At 52.1% G+C, this 20,036-nt stretch overlaps 1 protein-coding gene across 50 annotated transcripts in view; it reads left to right on the top strand.

Moving 5' to 3' along the window:
* The window catches only part of RALGPS1 (Ral GEF with PH domain and SH3 binding motif 1), a 309,094-nt gene that overhangs the window by 260,824 nt on the left and 28,234 nt on the right, over window positions 1-20,036 (top strand). For 48 of the 50 annotated variants that reach the window (XR_013405554.1, XR_013405551.1, XR_013405552.1 and 45 more), the window contains one exon: window positions 18,969-19,095. Coding sequence is in view for 45 of the 50 variants with exons in the window: in XM_077967959.1 (XP_077824085.1) it covers window positions 18,969-19,095 (127 nt within the window). In the remaining 5 variants the exon portion in view is untranslated. Of the gene's footprint in view, window positions 1-627; window positions 1,131-18,968; window positions 19,096-20,036 lie in introns of those variants that run through there. The other 2 variants (XM_077967961.1, XM_015116812.3) reach the window with 1 other exon arrangement.

Here is a 20,036-nt window from a genome sequence, read left to right as displayed (position 1 = left end):
CCAGTAAGGCTCTGCCCCGATTCCTGGGGGGACTCCGGGCTGCTTGCCTTTTCCAGCCTCTCCTGGCTGCACTGTACAAGCCGGACCCTGCCTCCAGCACCCCTCGGGTCTGGTATCTTAGAGAGACATGCTGGTTGATTCTCGAGGCCTCTGGAAATGCTGTTATCTATACCTCAAGACAGTCCTGGCGGAAACTTGATGTTCACAGGGTTTCCATAAGCCCAGTATTAAAATATCTCTTGCAGTCTTCCAAATCCATTGCCTTCCATATGTGGCAGGTGCCCCCAGCAAGGGTGGCCAGAAGGAAGGCTCCTAGTGCTGGTCTTGTCTCTACTTTGTCATCTCTGACATTCTAGAACACCTTCCCCCTCGGTCAGCATTGCTCCTTTTAGATGCTCAGTCACCTACACCTGACCTGTGGGGGAGGGGGAGGGAGCAGGGCAGGGTTCCTATCAGAAGACTGTAGGAGACAGCAGTTGTTTAGAGCTACAGAAGGAATGCTAGCAAAGACTAGCCTATTGCTTTGGGAGATAGTGCCAGAATTCTGGAGCAAAATGGAAGTGGTGGTCTGTCCTTCTGAGTCCCCTCCAAATTAGTGTGACTAAGAGGCCTGTTTGGCCTTTGCAGCCTCTTCAGTTCAATAGCCGTACAGGATGAGCCACATCCCTGGACTTCTCTAAATGCCAAGAAGTCTCCATGCCACACTTGTTGCTCTTCAGACAGCTCTGGAACACTCGCCTCCCAGTGCCCCTTCTTGCTGCCTGATTCCATGCTGGAGCCACTGAGCAGGGAGAGGTGGGAGGGCCCAGGGTCAGGCCCAGGGTGGTGTTCACCTTGGCCTGAGCCAACTCTGCCTCTCCCTAGTGGCTCTGGCCATCCACAGGCCACATCCTAGCCTCACCTCTGCCTGAGAGGAGCAAGGCCTCTGTGAAGTTCTCCTCCCCGGGCCCCTCGCTCGAGCCTTAGACATTCTTCCCCTCGTTTTCGTGGTCTGCTGCTGCTCATCCTGTTGGGCTCAGGGCGGCCTTTATTTCAGCTCTCGACTTCTTTATGGCACTCACCACAACTTGTCATTATTCTCTGTCTGGTCACTGGGCCTGACTCATTCCTCATTAAATCTTCACACCTGGCATCATGCCTGCCTTTTGTAGATGCTCAATTTTCATAGGGTTTTTGGAGGAGAAGGATGGATGGGTGAGTGGGTGGGTGGATAGATGGGTGGATGAAGAGCCAGGCTGCAGCTCTGGGTGGGCCTCTGGTGTACACTGGTCCAAGTATGGAGGGGGTCCTGGTGCTGCAGCCTCATGACTGAGGCTCAGAGGGCCCCCCTCCTCCCTGGTGCCTCCAGTCTCACCTCCAGCCCAAGCCCTCATCTGCCAGTCTGGCTCTCCCTAGCACCAGCCATTCAACACGCCTGCAGGCTGCTTCCTGCCAGGGCAATGGCAACAGAGGCTTCCTCTTCCCCTCCAGGCATCTATCTGACCCAGCTGGTCCCTTCATTTCACCACCATCTGCCCCACTATCTCCTCCCTGAGGAAGAGCCCAGGGCCCTGCCTCCGCCTCAGCCTCAGCCCCAGCCCCCAGCCCAGGTCTGCACTGAGCAACACTGGCTCCCCCTGCTAAGGTTAGGGAGAAGACCAGGAGGTTGCAGACCTGGAGCTGGTCTTAGACAACTAAAAGTGCTAATTGGGGGCCTCAAGAATGGGGTCACTCACTTGGCCCTGAGGCAGGAAAGGAGGCACTGCATTTCCTGGCCTCTTTTGACCCCTGATTGTCCTGGAAGTCAGCTGGGGAGCCAGGAGCCAGCCCTGGCCCAGCCTCCTCAGGTACAGCCTCCTTTCCCACGATCCACCCACACCTCTACTTGGCTCTGTTGTTTATTAGCCATGTGAGAGCAGAAACCAGCAAGCCAGCCAACCTCCAGCATCAGAGCCCTGGCAGGGGACAGAATGGACCCCAGATGGTTCACATGAAGAGACTTTAATGAACAGAACCAGTAAAGCATGGCGAGGCACCCATGGGCCGGCCCAGGGTCCTGTGGAGGTTGGAGTCCTAGGCTGAAGGGCATGGGGAAGAAGTGTTACCAACCCCAGGGATGGCTGAGTTCTGGAGGGTGGTTGGCTGTGCAGGGTCTGTGGGCAGGGAGGGGGAAGCAGGAGGGAGCAGAGAGAAATCCCTGGCCTCTCTCTCCTCCAGCCCTCAGTCTGCTGCCAGAGCCTTTCCTTGGCCAAATCCAGTAGAAAGCTAGGGGCAAAGGGTCCAGGAGATGCATCTCAGGGGGCAGCCTCCCCTGACCAGAAGTGGCAAGTGGGCGGGGCAAAAAATGCAACCGAATTGTGCAAACAGACTACTCAGCATACTGCCAAGCCTCAGTGTCTCCATCTGTAAAGTGGACATAAAGTCTCCCTCCTTCACAGGGTTGTGTTGTTAGCACAGTGCCCAGCACAGAACACATGTGGTGGGTGGAACTTGATCGTGGTGATGTGATTGTCATAATTGTCAATATTGTGATTCTGCCTGATTCTGTGATTCATCACTGAATCAGCCTGCAGCTTTTATCTAAACATCCCTGCCCCGGGGAAGCCTTCTCCCCACTATCACCCCCACCCCGATCAGGTCAGGCCCTGTAACAACCAGGCCCTGGCAAACTGGGGGACAAATCCGCCCTCTGTTTTCATATGGGCACAGCCACCCCTCTTGGGTTGACATATTGCCTGTGGCTGTTTTCATGCAGCAGTGGCAGAGTTGAGTGGTTGGGACAAAGACCCTGTGGCCTGCAGAGCCTGAACTATTTACTATCTGGTTTTTACAGGCACATGCTAGCCCCAGCTCCTTCCCGCAACTGGCCCTCATGCCCCTCCGTGGCGCTTCCCCCTGCAGTGATGGCACAGTTAGCTGTGTGCTTATTTGCCTATGTCTGTCTGCCCTGCCAGACTGAAAGTCCCCTGAGGAAGGGCCCAGTCTAGAATTCCTAGAGCCCAGGACAGAAATCCCTCCATCAGCCACAACTCTTCAAGCTCCTCACAGGGTCCTGTAGGCACCTGGTCCTCGGAGGCAGCTCCAGAGTGGGCCGGCTGCTGACTCGGCACAGCCTTGGGAGAAGTGCTGATGCCGGCAGTTTTCCACAGCAGAGCGAGCCCCAGCTTATAGGAGTGTTTTCGACCAATTTTCCAAGTCCCTGGCTTCAGCCCTGGAAGCAGGATGTGAAGGTTTTCATTGATCACCAGAGGATCGAGGAGTGCCTGGAAGGCTTCAGACACACTCGGGGGTCCCAGCTTCCCACTAGCAGCCTCATAAGACGGAGAGCGGGTGCTGCTGCAGCTGTGGGGCAGCCTGGGGTCCTGGGGAGGTGGAGCCAGAGGGGCAGCTCCAGGGAGGCCTTTCTGGACCTGGCAGCCAGACTGAGCTGCGTGGCAGGAGCCCGACCAGACTCAGGGACAGGAATGTGCCTCTTGCAGTCCCAGGAATGGGAGGAACGCAGGCTTCCCCGGCTCCTCAGGAGGGGGTTTAGGCTTCAGCTCGGTGCCCTTTCCAGTAGGCACATCCCCCCACACCTGTCAAGGAGAGGCCTTAAGACATGCTCATTCGTTCATTCACCCAAGACTTCCGGGCCAAGGGCTTGCTGTGAGCCAGGTGCCCAGTGAGAGAAGGCAAGAACCTGCCCCCCAAAGTTCACATTTTAGTGGGGGAAACAGGCAGCAAAACTGCCAGGGGCAAGGATGGGCACACTGAAAGGAGGCAGTAGGGGCGAGACCAATGTGACAGACGGTCTCTCTGGCCCTCTTCTAGGCAGCGCCCGCACCTCTACCCCTCTACCCAGCCCACCTGCCCTGGCATTGACAGCGGCCCAGGTCTCGCCCTCTGAGGCCTTGATTCACGTCCGAAATGGTCTGTGGGCTGAGGCTGCCCTTTGTCTCTGGGATGGTCCCTGCCCCCCACAGAGAGCTGGCCCCCACTTTCCACCGCTGCAGAATGAATGTGTGGGCAGATCCATACCAACAAATAGGCTGTGAGAAAGGAAATGGAGAAACCTTCTCAGTTTCTGTGTCTGTGGAGAAAAAAAGGCCAAGAATGCCACGTTTTCCATTTTCCCTCCACATGTAATGTTTAGTTTCTATAAATGAACTAATATTTTCCTGGAGAGAAAAAAATCATAAAGAACGCTGACCCCCAGAGAGGGCAAGTAATGTTTGTGTGTACTTTGGAACTGGTGAAGACATTTCCAGATTTTGTTAGTCCCGCCTCCACGTGGCTTTACCAACTGACAGGTTTTCTCGGAAGATTCCTGGGCAGCACCGCGAGTCCAGGAAAATCTTCGGCCTTGGCCTCTGGTTTCTGTGCTCGCACTGTGAGGACTGCTCTCTGACACACCTGTGTGTCTCCCTGTTGTATTGCCTGGTGGTAGAAACCACCTCTGGAGTCAGGCAGAGCTCAGTTCAGAGCCTGGCTCCAGCAGTTCTTAGCTGTAGGCCCTTGGGCCGTTGGTTTGATCCCCCTAAGTCTGTTTTCCTATTGGAGAAATAGGAATAGGAATCTTCACACAGACATACTTCACAGGGTCTCTGGGGAAGTCCCCTTAGTCCAGCGCCTGGCATACACTCACCTCTTGAGAGTGTTAGCTCGCGGCCGCCCAAGCAGGCTCTGGTGCCGTCCAGACATTGGGGAGTTGGTTGGGGGACAGAGGGAGCTCCCGCTGGGGCAGTCACCAGCATACCAGTACTGCTGTCGCTCACGAGCCACCCCAGAACCTAAGGGCATGAAACAACCATTTTATTACATGCATAGACTGTGTGGGTCAGGAAGCTGAACAGGGCTGGGGCTGGAGCTGGAGTCACCTGGAGCCATCTTCACTCACATGCTCAGTGCTTGCTGCCAGATGGGGCTGGGGCTACAAGTGGGGGCCGTGGAACACCTACCTGTGGCCTCCCACTCACAGTGTGGCAGCTTCAGTATCAACAGCCTCCTGCAGGGCAGCTGGCTTTCACCCAGAGCAAATGGCCAAGGAGAGCAGGGTAGAACCTGCATCACCGAGCCCTTATGAGCCAGCCTCAGAAGTCACGCAGCCTTACTGCTGCCGCACTCTGCTGCTCAGGGCAGTCACGAAGGCCTGCAGATCCAAGGAGAGGGACGTAGACCCTACCACTGAATGGGAGCAGCATCAAAGACTTTGTGGATAGGTTTTAAAGCCAGCACCTCAGCTGTTCCACGGGAGGGAAACAGAGACTCCAGGAGTTGCATAATACCAGTTATAGCAGCTGAGCTGCACTGAGCATGTACTCTCTGCTGGGCACCATCGTAAGTATTCTCATGTACTCACTCAGTGACCCTGACACAGACACTGCGAAGTGGGGCCAGTGTCATCCCCATTCTACAGGTGAAGATGCAGGGGCTCACCCAGCCTCATGCACTGAGGAAGTGGCAGAACCAGCTGCCAAGCCCAAGGCTCTGGACAGCCTCTGGGCTCTGTCCCTGCAGCTCCATGTATCCGTACAGTGCAAGTAAGCATTACATTGGCATGTCCTTGACTTTCCTGCAGTCACTTTTGAGACACACATTGTCCCCAGTTGGTCCTCAGAAGGCAACTTCCATGTAAGAATCAGAACTCAAAACCTGATCTGACATTAAGTCTAATCTGCTTGTCTCAGCCTAGTTGGGGTGCTTCAGGCCTGGCTGCTTGTGGCAAGAGAGCAGGGATGTTTGGCCCTTCTCCCTCCCTAGGCCTTTCTCCATCTCTTTGGCCTGCAGCAACTGGGGGAGAGGATACAGTGGTAATTGGAGCATAGGGTGATATGGGCCACATCCAGGCAGGGAGTTGGCCAGAGGTGAGTTTGAGTCTCGCCTCTTCTGCTTGACCTTGACGTGACAGGCTGCTGAGATGGGAGGCTCCAAGAACAAAGGAGATGTGAAATCCCAGAGTAATGGGCCACAACTGGCCTCCTATCCCTGGAGCTCCTCATGCAGGGCCCCTCCCGCCCATCCATTCCGAAAATATAAACGGGCAGAGAGAGTATGTTTCCCCTGCAAATCTTGTGTTTAGGGGCTAGGCGTGGTGGTTCACGCCTGTAATCCTGGAACTTTGGGAGGCTGAGGCAGGCAGATGGCTTGAGCCCAGAGTAGAGTTTGAGACTGGCCTGAGCAAATGGCAAAACCTCATCTGTTAAAATTAAAAAAAAAAAAAAAAATTAGCCAGGCATGGTGGCTTGTGCCTTAGCTTCCTGAGGCCCTCGCTGGAAGCAGATGTTGGCAACATAATTCCTTACAGCCTGTAGAACCATGAGCCAGTTAAACCTCTTTTCTTTCTTTCTTTTTTTTTTTTTAAAGACGGAGTCTCGCTCTGTCACCCAGGCTGGAGTGCAGTGACGTGATCTGGGCTCACTGCAACCTCTGCCTCTTGAGTTCGAGTGATTCTCCTGCCTTAGCCTCCTGAGTAGCTAGGATTACATGCCCAGCTAATTTTTGTATTTTTAGTAGAGATGGGTTTCACTATGTTGGCTAGGCTGCTCTTGAACTCCTGACCTCAGGTGATCTGCCCACCTTGGCCTCCCAAAGTCCTGGGATTACAGGCATGAGTCACCATGCCCAGCCTAAACTTCTTTTCTTCATAAATTATCCAGCCTCGGGTATCCCATTATAGTAATGCAAATGTACTAATTCATACCCTACTCCTAGTACCTATTTTCTGTGTTAGGCCATTCTTGCATCACCATAAAGAAATACCTGAGGCTGAGTAATTTATTTTAAAAAGAGGTTTCATTGGCTCACAGTTCTGCAAGCTTTACAAGCTTGGCACCAACATCTGCTTGGCTTCTGGTGAGGTCCTCAGGAAGCTTACAGAAAGTGAAGGATGAACAAGCATGTTACATGGTGAGAGCAGAAGCAAGAGAGCCAGGGGTGAGGAGAGGGGAGGTCCCAGATTTTTAAACAACCAGATCTCACATGAACTGAGTGAGAACTCACTTATCACCAACGGGATGGTGCTAAACCATTCATGAGGGATCTGCCCCCCAATCCAGTCACCTCCCACCAGGCCTTGCCTCCAACACTGGAAATCATATTTCAACATGAGATTTGGAGGGGGCAAACCATTTCACAGGGCCTTCTAGCTGGCAGCTGATACCGCTGATGCTTCTTCTCCCAGGCACTTTCATGGGTATTTCAGAGATTCCACAAGTCCCTTGACCCAGGCAGATGCAAGTCTATTTGGGGGACCCCTGCAGCCCCTTCCATGCCTCCCACAAAGTCTGGTGCCCACTGCCAGCTTCCTGATGCTTGGGTCCCCTCCAGCCCTCAACTCGGCCAGCTTTCCTCACACGGGCCACCTCGGTCTACAGGAGGCCTCATTCTAACAGACTGTGAGCACAGCAGACCTGCCTGTGGCCGCCACTGTCTTCTAGCACAGTCGTTGGGCCTCGTGAGGCCTGAGTAAGGCACAGCAGCTCCCTTGGGTCTCCTGACTGCTAGAGACATAGTTCAACCTCCCCAGGGGGTCTGTGGAGACTCCCCCCAACTATGTGTGAGTAGAAAAAGAGTCCCAGGGGCAAGGGGTAGGCCCTCTCTGCACATGCTCTTCTCTCCAGAAACATACTCTATCTGCCTGTTTATATTTTCAGAAAGGATGGGCGGGAGGGGCCCTCTGTGAGGAGCTCCAGGGATAGGAGGCCAGTTGTGGCCCATTACTCTGGGATTTCACATCTCCTTTGTTCTTGGAGTCTCCCATCTGTCACGTCAAGGTCAAGGTCAAGCAGAAGAGGTGAGACTCAAACCCACCTCTGGCCAACTCCCTGCCTGGATGCGGCCCAGCTCCTCACGAGTACCAGCAGCTCCCCCAGCATCTGCTGCTCCGCGCTGCCCCAGCATCTGCTGCTCCGTGCTCCCCATGGCCTAGGAATCTGCCCTAGGATGGGTGATTGGATGCCATTTGCAGAAAGAAATGATCAAGGTCAACCAGGTGCAGTGGCTCACACCTGTAATCCCAGCACTTTGGGAAGCTGAAGCAGGAGGATCGCTTGAGCCTAGGAATTTAAGACCAGTCTGGGCAACATGGCAAAACTACATCTCTACAAAAGTATACAAATTATCTGGGCATGGTGGCGCGTGCCCACAACCCCAGCTCCTCAGGGCTTAGGCGAGATCGCTTGATCCCAGGAGGTGGAGGCTGCAGGGAGCCATGATCGTACCACTGCGCTCCAGCTTGGATGACAGAGTAAGACCCTGTCTCAAGAAAAAAAAGAAAAGGAAATGAACTGAGCCCTCTGAGTGATGTGTGAGACAGCTCTTGGCTGTCAGGGAGAACTCGTGAGAGCTGCATGTATGAGAAACAATGTGTGTGAATGTGAAAGTGACCAGCTCCCAGGCTCCACTGTGAAACCTGGCCAGAGAAGGGTTTCAACACAGACTTTCTGTGCAGAGGGGCCCCGGTGTCCTGGAAAGACACAGGGTCTGGCAGACCTGGAGAGGGCCTGAGTCCTTGGGAACCGGATTCTCAGCATGGGCAGGAGGGACACTGAGGACACTGAGCCCCCTTCACATTAGGCAAAAGTCACCCTGTGCACCAGAGGCTCAGAGTGCACCTGCAAGAGCACCCAGTTGCACAGTTGTCAAGCCCCCTTCTCCAGTGAGAAAACGTAGGCTCCGAAGGATGAGACCTGACTGTGAGATCCCAGCTCAGCGTGGGGCAGAGGCTGGACTGGAACCCAAGTCTTGTGACTCCAAGCTGGGTAGTTTCCCTTCTGCCACAGCTGCCTCCCATTAATTTCCGATGTGCGATACTTGGAAAGTACCTCTGTGAGCGGCAGCAGGGCTGCCAGGCTGCTTCAATAGGGCAGTGCTGTCCCAGGCAGGCCACTTGGATGCTGCTGGAAATCCGTGGGAACGAGGCTTCCCGTCCCAAACACATGTCTTCCTCATCTACCCAGTGGCCTCCAGACATCAATCCCAAAATGAACTTCTCATCATGTCCCCAAAACCTGACAGTACCAAGGATACCACTCCACTGACGGTCACCTCAAGTCCCCCTCCCTCCATACCCCCAGCCTGTGGTGTCAGGTCTTGGTGTCAAGCAACATCCAGTTGCTCTCCAACCAAAGCAAACTTTCTAGGGTACACATCTGAATGCATCAGTGCCCCTTCCTTAAAATCTCTACACCTTCCCCTCATTGAACTCCAGGCTTCTTCAAAGGCCCGGCTCTCTGTCACCCCGAGTCTGTGCACATGCTCTTCTGTCTGCATCCATCACTGCTCCTGCTGGAGCTCTTGCACCTGCCTGGACATCAGACCCTCCAGGGGTCCCCTCTGTGTTCTCACATGCACCGTGCTCAGGGCTATCCTGTTCACTGACTGCTCACCCGGGCAAGTTCCTGAACTCTTCCCTCGTCCAGTTCTACATCCTAAAAGTAAGATGGCAACAGTACTTGCATGGCAGTGTTAATGTGAGGCTTAAATAAGATCAGGTGTACTAAGCATTTATCACAGTTCCTGGCACTTTGTAGATGCTCAGTAAACATTAGCTACTGTCATTATTACCATCGTTATTGTTGTAGTTATATTATTGGTATAGTTGTTGCCTTTACCGTATTTATTATTGTTACTATTCTCATGTAAAAGTAGATGTCTCTCCTGGTCTAATGACCTGGCTACTTCTCTCTCTCCCACACTTGACTAGAAACTCATCTTTCTAATCCAGTGTAGTATCTCCGGCTCCTGCCCCGGGGGCAGGCCCAAGGTCAGGGCTCAGGAAAAGTTGGTCACATGAAGGAGGGAGGGATGCTGTATGGTTTATTCCTCACAGAGAGGCTGTCAGTCAGGGTCACCATTCCTGTTTCGCAGATGTAGAATTCAGGTTCAGAGGTGTGAGGTGACTTGCCCAAGGTCACTTAGCCTGCAAGTGGCAGACACAGGTGGGGGCCCAGGCCTGTGTGCCTTCAGATCCTGAGTCTTTGCCGTCACTCTTCATCATCCTGTCCACTCCAAGGCCGTTGTTCAGAGGCTCCGGGCTCCTTTCTCTTCCAATCAATGAGTGGTCTGTTGGGCAGCCTGTTGCTTTCTTGAAAGAAATGTAATGAAAACCAGATTTTTTTTCAACATGATATCTTGTTCCCCACAGAGACTGTCAGTTCTCATATGTTCCAATAAAACTGCTAAAGAAACAGCCACTTAAAGAGCTTTAAAGATTATTCATGGAAAAATTATGCTGAGGAAAAACGGAGCAATCCTCTGAGATAGTCAAGCCACATGGTCAGTTTTTCCAGCTGTCCGTGCCATATCGGGGCTGGCAGCAGGAACTGTACTCTGCTCAGCCAGCCCAGAGCCCTGGTGCATTATGACCACCCACACCCTTGCCCCTGCCCCGAGACATGGAGAAACAAACTTGCCAGCCACCCAGCTCACAAGCGGTCCCAGAAGACACGTGTCCCTGGTGCTGTCACGTGGTGGCCACCCTAGGCTTGGCAGGGCAAGCACATGAGGCCTTTCAGTAGCAGAGGGTGTCATTTACTGGCAGAGAGGCCCCCCATCCCTGGGGCCCAGTTGAATGGGAATTCTTCTGCTTCCGCGTCAGACCCAGGCTGTTGGTCAACAATGCAGAAGAGGGGAGGAGCTGAGACCCAGAGCAAGGGGAGCAGCATCAGCTTTGAAACGGCGCCCAGGGAAGCTGCAGGCTCTTCTGCTGGGCCCCCCACCCTTCCTCCAGTTGGGTCAAGGGGCATCTGAGGCCAGGCATGCCTCCCAGGGCCATCCATAGCCGAAAGAAGAGGGGGCAGATCCAGGCCTAGTCCTGCAGGGAGAGTCCAGAATTGAATGGAAGAGACCAAGGGCAAGTCCAGTGGGTTTGGGAGAGACTGAGCATGGGAATCGGAGCTAGAGGCAGGAAGCACATGGAGACAGATGGGAAAAGGAGTCAGACAGGAGTGAACAGGAAGGGCCAAAAGAAGTTACCAGAAGAGACTTGGAGCTTCCAACTGTGTGACTGCAGAGTGCCTCTGAGCCTTCCTTTAAAATGGCGGTGATAAAAGTTACTAACCTCATAGGAGTCAAAGAACAGGACTTTGAAGTGTTTACTCAAGTCTGGCACACAGTGCATAATAGATGCTAATTCCCATCACCTTCCTTTCCTCAAGGGTAGTAACTGGGTCTTACCCACTACAGACTTCCTGGAGGAAGTGTCTCCTGTTTACTAGATCACTTCAGATACGGCCACCGTGTTCCTCCCTCCTCGTGTTCTGACCAGCACCTGACCTCTGAACAGTTAGCCTTCCTCCCCAGCCACCACAAGAGTGCCGCACACCTGGGATCAAGTCCTGCCTCCAGCGTGTTGTAGCTCTGTAAGCCCCACTTTCGGATCTGTAAAATGGGGCTACTAAGAGTTTCCACCTCAAGTGTTGTGGCACAGGTACAGAGCACGGCGCCGGGTGCATCTCATTAGGTTGTAATTGTCATCATGATTGTTACTACCACAACACCAGGTAGCCTTGGAGTCCACTCCAAACCACAAGGGAGGAGCAATGCAATTTGACCTTCAGAAAACACTTTTCTGAGTCAGGGTGGGAGCCAGAGTGACTCAGGCAGTGAGACTGTAATCCCTTGCACACGGCTGCTGATAAACAAGGCAAGATCCACCCTCTACATGGATTCGTTTCTTGAGCAATATGTGCAAAACCAAAACAAAGCAGGATGGTTTTCATTCTTCCTTTTCCTCTCTGGGACAACTGCACGAGATGTTTCTTTCGGAACAGAGCCTGCCTGCATTGCAGCGCTTCGAGCAGAGTTTCTTCCCCGGGCTGCACAGCCGCATCACCTGGAGAGCTTTGGCTGACGGCAATGCCCAGACCCACCTGTGGCCCACAAAATCAGTCTCCAGGGGTGGGCCCAAGAAACTCCATTTCTAACACTCTCTCCAGATGGTTCTGATACATTCTTTGGTTAAGAATTAGAGCCTCTTTTTTTTTTTTTTTTTTTTTGAGATGGAGTCTCACTTTGTTACCCAGGCTGGAGTGCAGTGGCGCAATCTCAGCTCACTGCAACCTCCATCTCCCGGGTCCAGGTGATTCTCCTGCCTCAGCCTTCTGAGTAGCTGGGACTATAGGCGTGTGCCACCATGCCTGGCTGATTTTTTGTATTTTTTAGTAGAGACGGTTTCGCCATATTGACCAGGCTGGTCTTGAACTCCTGACCTCGTGATCCTCCCAAGCCTCAGAGAAGCTGATGACCACATGGAATCCCTTGCCAGGAAAATGCACACATACAAAAGCTTAGCTGCACTTTCAGTCCTCTGTACACCTCAAAGGCCTTCCATACACCTCTCCTGGGTTTGTGAAGTCTCGGCCAAGAACCTTTGCTTTAGAGTCACACCTCTCCAGTTCCATTATTGTGGCTTGGTCTGTCAGATCCTGTTCTTGAGATGCCATCTGAAAAGCAGGAACTGGGGCCTCAGAGAGCCTCCCCTCTCTCCTGCCATCAAGCTAATTTATTTAGGCAGCTGCGCCAAGAGTCAGTGTCGGGTGGTGGGGTCTCTTTGTTAAGGTTCTTTGAACTGCAGCAACAAAGACAGACTGGCTGACTTCAACCAAAAGAAGAACCATTGGGTTGGGTGCAGTGGCTCATGCCTGCAATTCCGGCTGGGAGCCTGAGATCAGTGGATCACTTGAGGCCAGGAGCTTGAGACCAGCCTGGCCAACAGGGTCTCAAAACCTCGTCTCTACTAAAGAAACCTGTCTCTACTAAAAATACAAAAAAAAAAAAAAAAAAAAATTTAGTCAGGCATTGTGGCGTTTGCCTGTAATCCCAGCTACTTGGGAGGTTAAGGCATGAGAGTCACTTGAATGCAGGAGGTGGAGGTTGCAGAGAGCCAAGATGGCACCACTGCACTCCAGCCTGGGTGACAGAGCAAGACTGTCTCCAAAAAAAAAAAAAAGAAAAAGGAACCATTGGCTCACAGAAACCAAGGAGGGCTGAACAGCCAGGCCAGGGATACACTGGGTGTCAGGAACAACTGAAACAGACCTCTCTTCCACCTTGCTTTGTGGCCTCACTCAGTGAGGTTACTTTCCTTTTCTGTCACCACAGATCAGATTCCCTCACCACAAGCAGGGAAACATGGCCATCCTTATTTCTCATTCATCAAACAGAGATTGTCCTCTAATGCTTTCTAGGCTCAAATACAAAAGTCCTGGGGAGGGTGTCCACTCGTAGACCCATCAGCTGGGGCCACAGGCAAGGCCGCTTTGGACTGGCATTGCCTCCCCTGTCTACATCAGTGGGAGGAGAATGTGCTTCCTGAGAAGGTGCCTGGCAGGTGGTCCCAGGTGTCTGCTCCATGCACTCACAAGGCCTAGACTTGAACCTAACCCCATCGCCAGCCAGGTCCTAGACACATGCTTGATGCCTACCCACTGAGCTTCTACTACTCTACTTGCAAGTTGAAGCTAATAATATAGACCTCAGAGGAGTGCTGTGTGGACTAAATGTGAAGGCACTACAGGGTCAAGGCAAACACAGATGACACACTCAAGTTGGGTGGTTGGAAGAGAGTTTCAGAATGGGGTATTTACAAAGATGTGGGCAGAGTATGGGGACCCCAAAGGACAGCTCAGTACCCCAGGGTTAGAAACAGACTGCCACCTCTCAGGAGTGACTCCGCCGGGAGGGAGCCAGAGGAGGCAGTGCCCCAGCCTGCTCCCCATCAGCCTAAGCCAGTGAGGAGCCAGAGGGAGCCAGGGAGCCCACTGACCTAGCCCCATGTGCAGCCCGCTGGTCCATGGCACAGGGTGGAGAAGGGTGGAGGACAAATCTGGACGGGCAGATGGAGATTCCAGCACAGCACCTGGCACAGAGTAGGTGACCACTATTTTTAAAGTAGTCTCACTTTAAATAATGAAATAGTTAATGCATAGGGAATACCCATTGTCCCCACCATCCGTATTTAGCAGCAGTTAACATTTTGCCAGGTTCACCACATATTTCTTTAAGTAATAATACTACAGATGGAGGGAAGGCCCCTTACCCCCATCCTGCATCATTTCCCTTTCCTCCTTACAGGTAACTGCTGTGCTGATTTGCATTATTCTTGTGCAGGTTTTGCGTTTTACTGCATACTTATGTGTAAACATATATACTGTTGTTTTGTGTGTTTTAAAAATTTGACCTAAGTGGCATAATGCCATAAACATTATTTTACAACTTACTCTCTCTACTTAACATAAGTTTTGGGGTTTGTTTGTTTGTTTGTTTGTTTGTTTTTTGAGACAAGGTCTCACTCAGTTGTCCAGGCTGGAGTGCAGTGGCATGTTATCAGCTCACTTCAACCTCCACCTCCTGGGTTCAAGCAGTCCTCCCACCTCAGCCTCCTGAGTAGCTGCGACTGCAGGTGCACACCACCATACTGGGCTAGGTTTTGTATTTTTTTTTTAGAGATGGGATTTCACTATATTGCCCAAGCTGAAACTTAAGTTTTTACGATTTATCTATATTGATACCTGTAGATGCAGTGTCGTCTTCTCTTTGTAAAATTTGTTGACTAAATAAACCACAGCTCATGTATCTATTTCCCTACTGATGGGCATGTAGCTTGTTTCAGCTTTTTTGCAATGACGCACAATGCCACCTTGAGCATCCTCGTATATGTGGCTCCCCATGTATATATGCAAGAGTTTCTCTAGAGTAAAAACCTAAATTAGAATCACCAGGTATAAAAGGCTGGGAATCTTCCTTTATTCAGCATTGCTCATTGCTTTCCAAATATTTTACCTGCATATAAGCCCCAAACTAGAGTTCCTGTTCCTCCACCTCTGCCAATGCAATACATTGTCAAGCTAAATTTTTTATTGTTTTTTACCATCTGTTGGAATAAATAGATACCTCCTTTTGCTCTCATTTGCATTTCCATTATTACCAGTGGGGTTAAGCGTCTTTCCTTATTGTTACTGGCCATTTGGAGATTCTGTTCCTTGGATATGCCTTTCATATCTTTTGCTTGTTCTCTCTGTGTGGTTTGCCCATTCTTAAAGATATTTGAAGTTCTCTGTATATCTGAAAGCTAATCCTGTGTTGGTTTAGGGGTGACACATACCTTCTCCCACACTATGACTCACCTTTTAACACTGATTTTGATGTCATTTTTGGTTGGTTGTTTTGGTACAGACATTTAAATGTTGTCAGATTTATTCACCTTTTCCTTTAGGATTTGTGTTTTTTCTTTCTTCCCTTTCTGCAAGATTATAATGGTTGTCTCCTATTTTTTTCCCAGTAGTTTTGCGTTTCACATTTTTCACATTAATCCACTTGCTTAACATAAGGCAGGACTCTAATTTTGTCTTTTTCCGCATGAAACCCAGTGGTTTTGCCCCCATCCTGAAAAGTTCCTCCTTTCCCCACTGACTGGTAATGCCACCACCATCAGGAAGCAGGTCGGGCTCTCAGTTTGTAGTCACTGAACTGTGTCTGCATCCATGCCTAGTACCACACTGTTTAAATACTACTGCTTTAGGTTTTGTTCTGCCATCCAGTAGGGCAAGTCTTGCACTGTTTTTCTTCAGAATAGTCTTGGCTACTTTATTCCTTTTCTTTTGCATCAGGATTTTTTTTTTTTTTCTTTGAGATGGAGTCTCACTCTGTCGCCCAGGCTGGAGTGCAGTGGCGTGATATGGGCTCACTGCAATCTCCACCTCCCGGATTCACACCATTCTCCTACCTCAGCCTCCCAAGTAGCTGGGACTACAGGCACCCACCACCATGCCCGGCTAATTTTTTTATTTCTAGTAGAGACAGAGTTTCACCATGTTAGCCAGGATGGTCTTGATCTCCTGACCTCGTGATCTGCCCATCTTGGCCTCCCAAAGTGTTGGGATTACAGGCATGAGCCACTGTGCCTGGCCTCCATCGGGATTTTAAGATTGGCTTAAATGGCCAGGTCAGGAAGAACTTTGAACACCATGTCATGGATGGTTTCAAGCAAGGCGGTGACATGGTCAGCTTCACGTTTTTCAAATACTTGTGAAGCTGTGCTTGGGTTAGATTTTAGAAGATCAGACTGGAGGCAGGAAGACAATAAAATATGGGGGCCCAGACCAGTCAGTGACAAGAGAAGTGGGCAGGGAGGGGCTGTGCAGAGTCTGGAGGCCCTGGTGCCTGTGCAGCAAGTGAGGAGGGAAGGGAGGAGAGAAGAGGCACGTTGCCGTGTGGGAGGAGCCGAGGGCAGGCTCCCATCCCAGGCCAGGCGACTGGGTAACACACAATGCCTCCAGCCGAGGCTGGAAACAGAAGAAGGAGTTGCAGGCTCAGCCTCAGCTGTTCTGCACTTGGTGCATCTTAAGAAAGGGCAGATGGAGGGATAGTGCCAAGAGGTGGATATATGGGTCTCAGGCTCAGAAAAGAGGACTGGGCCAGGCCTGGTGGCACCGTCCTGTGGTCCCAGCTACTCAGGAGGCTGAGGTGAGAGGGTTGCTTGAGCCGGTGAGCCGGGGAGGTTGAGGCTGCGGTGAGCCGTCATAGCGTTACTGCACTCCAATCTGGGTGACAGGGCCAAACCCCCTCTCAAAAAAAAAAAAAAAAAAGAAGAAGAAGAAAAGAGGACTGTAGTCAAGATTTAAGAGTCATCAGCTATCCAATCAAATAAAAAACAGGAGCTGAAGAGGGAAGCCTGTGTAGACAACTCCAGCATGAAGGGTGTTAGAGGAGGAGGAGGAGCTCATAGAGGAGGTGGTGACAGAGACTGAAGAGGCACAAGGAGAAGCAGGAGAGTGTGGCATAGCGCCCGCCAAGGAAGGAGGGCATGTTGAGAAGGAGTGACCCCAAGCACCAGGTACTAAGGGCTCTGGGAGATGCTGACAAGCCTTCATTGGTTTGGCAAGAAGGAGGTCAGTGGACGTGTCATTAGGTACAGAAGTCAGAGCTGAGTGACTAGAGGAGCGTAGACCTCCATTTGCTGGGAAAAGACCCAGTGAAGGACCTTGGCTCACAGAAAAAGAGAGACTAGAGCTTGCCTACAGGCTGGGGGGAGGAGTCAGAGAGAGAAGGGGGAAAGTGAGGCAGTGAATTCTCAGAGGAGATGGGTAGGACCTGAGAGAAGAGATGGGCCCCGGCCTGGCAGGAAGGCCAGTGTGAATGGAGGTGTGCGTGGCCACTGCAAGGGTGGCTGTGAGAGAGGTCCCACCTGACAACCAGTGTTGTCACTGAAGTAAAGAGTGGCAGCATTGGAAAGGTTTGGGGTCTTGGAGTTGCCTGGGGGCACTAAGGAAAGAAGTGACATGTTGGAATGTTATTGAGAATAAGAAAATTGGCTAAGGCCTAATAAAGGGATTGGTGGGGGCAGATGAAGGAGAAGGTGCCTGTGCAGAGTGGGGTTGGGAAGGAGAAGGGACGGCAGAGGAGGCAATTCATGGGAAGTGAGCACTCAGCTGGCAGCAACCACCCCTGGTGCCTGGCCCAGATAGCCAGAGCTAGGCGAGCCTTTGGAGTCACCTCCCTTAAAGATCTCCCTTCGTAAGCCAGACAAACTAAAGAGTGCCACGGTGGCCAGGGTCACATTCCTCCAGACATAGCTGAAGATGTGGCCAGCATGAAGGATTCGGCCTCAGTCTTTGTGTATTGAGTGCAGTGAGGTTTGCACCCCCTAACTCCCTGGCTCTGGTGACCTGTTAGCCCCATGACTGGGTTGAGAAGGACATGGTAATAATTACCATAATAAATTAAGTATGAGGGCTAAAAACTATGAAAGTCTGCGAACATTACCTCATGGACTTCTTCTGACCACCTGCAAGGTGAGTTGAATCATTCCCACTTTTCAGATGAGGAAACTGAGGCTCAAGGAATAAGTTCAGTAACCTATCCATGGTCCCAGGTAGCACATGAAAGACCTAAGATCTGAACCCTATCTGTCTAGCTGTGCTCTTGCCCCTTTGTTTTTAATGAGTACACAGAGACCAGAAAGTAGCTGTATAAGAGCTCAGAGGTAAGGAAATGGACTTGGTGTTAGAAGACACACTTTTTTTTTTTTTTTTTTGAGACAGAGTCTCGCTTAGTCGCCCAGGCTGGAGTGCAGTGGCGTGATCTCGGCTCACTGCAAGCTCCGCCTCCCAGGTTCACGCCATTCTCCTGCCTCAGCCTCCCGAGTAGCTGGGACTACAGGCGCCCGCCGCCTCGCCCGGCTAATTTTTTTGCATTTTTAGTAGAGACGGGGTTTCACCGTGTTAGCCAGGATGGTCTCGATCTCCTGACCTTGTGATCCGCCCGCCTCGGCCTCCCAAAGTGCTGGGATTACAGGCGTGAGCCACCGCGCCCGGCCTTTTTTTTTTTTTTTTTTGAGACGGAGTCTCACTCTGTCGCCCAGGCTGGAGTGCAGTGGCACAATCTCGGCTCACTGCAACCTCCACCTCCCGGGTTCAAGTGATTCTTCTGCCTCAGCCTCCCGTGTAGCTGGGATTACAGGTGTGTGCCACCAAACCTGGCTGATGTTTATATTTTTAGTAGAGACGAGGTTTCACCATGTTGGCCAGGCTGGTTTCGAACACCTGACCTCAGGTGGTCTGCCTGCCTTGGCCTCCCAAATTGCTGGGATTGCAGGCATGAGCCACCACACCCGGCCTAGAAGACACACTTTGAAGTCTCACCTCTGTTCACCAGCTGGGTGTCCTTGGATAAGTCATGCCATGGGGAAGCAGGGCCAAGACTAGGCTGCTTATCCCCATGTCCATCCATGGTGCCCTCCCTTTGGCCAGGGGGTGCCATGCACAGCAGGACGTTGACCATCCTGAGAGTTGGTTGTCAGCCTTGGGAGTCAATTACTGTATGGAGAGTGAAGGATCGATATCTAATGAGTAAGAAGCTACAGGGCTCCTATGAACCTTGCCCCATGTGTGACAGCTGGGCCAGTTGCCGTACTCCAAACCGGGGACCGCCTCCACACCCCAACCCAGCCTGCGCAGCCCCTCACCCTCCCATCATAACCCCTGTTGTTGCTCTCTCTGCTCTGTTTGCAGGTCCCTCTGCTGGCTCTGGTTCTGCGAGGTTCAGCCGGAGGCCCACCTGTCCTGATACGTCTGTTGCTGGCAGCCTCCCCACACCTCCAGTCCCCAGACACAGGAAGAGCCACAGCTTAGGCAACAAGTGGGTGACTGAGCAAGCCCTCCCCCCGGGCTTCAGACCGTCCTGCACGTGGGCCTGGGCACAGTGCAGGGAAACACTTGCTGACTGGGTCCCTCCCCTGCCCTGTTCTGGGAGTTGCTGATGAGAGCCCTTGGAATCCTGGCCAGTGCACTTTCCTGAGGCTGGTGTGAGCTTGGGAAGAGCTGAGGGGCACTGTGGCAGCACTGACTCCACACCGCTGACAGGTGTCTCAGGCTCAGCAGCTGATGGAGGAAGGGTGCAGGGAAGGGCAGGGAAGTAGCAGTGACATTCCAGAGAATTTGCCCAAGCCCAGTTAATGACTCATGGAAAAACCCCAAAGTCCAGTGGACACCAGTGATTGTCATCCAGGGCGGTGTTCAGTTTCTCATGGTATCTGCCTACAGAGCAGTGAACCTGCTGGCTCATCAGCCCTGTGGGGCCCAATAGCTGGGGGACATGCGTGAATCCTCGGCATGGCTGGGGCAACTGTGCCTGTGTCTCCAGGGCATTAGGCAGAGGCTTCCGAACAGATGAGTCCCTTCCTTCCTTCCTTTCTTCCTTCCTTTCCTCCCTTCTTCCCTCCCTCCCTCCCTTCCTCCTTCCTTCCTTTCCTTCCTTCTTCCCTCCCTCCCTCCCTTCCTCCTTCCCTACCTACCTATCTACCTACCTACCTATCTACCTACCTACCTACCTACCTATCTACCACTTCCAAGGCACAAGCCTCAGCCCAGCCCAGGCAGGTCCTGGAGGAGCTCCAAGGCTGGAGGAGAAAGAGTTGCTCTCTGAGTGTTAAGCAGCCCTCTGTGCTAGACACTCTGCACATGCCTGTCAAGCATGATCTCCCTGAGTCCCCATGCAGGCCTCTGAGGTGGGTGCTATTATTACATATTTTGAGAATGAGTCTAATGAGGTTCAACAAGGTGAAGTTCCTTGCAATGGTG

The sequence above is a fragment of the Macaca mulatta genome, chromosome 15 (assembly GCF_049350105.2).
Source record: "Macaca mulatta isolate MMU2019108-1 chromosome 15, T2T-MMU8v2.0, whole genome shotgun sequence".
NCBI classification, from domain to species: domain Eukaryota; kingdom Metazoa; phylum Chordata; class Mammalia; order Primates; family Cercopithecidae; genus Macaca; species Macaca mulatta.
This window is presented reverse-complemented; position numbering and strand designations above follow the sequence as displayed.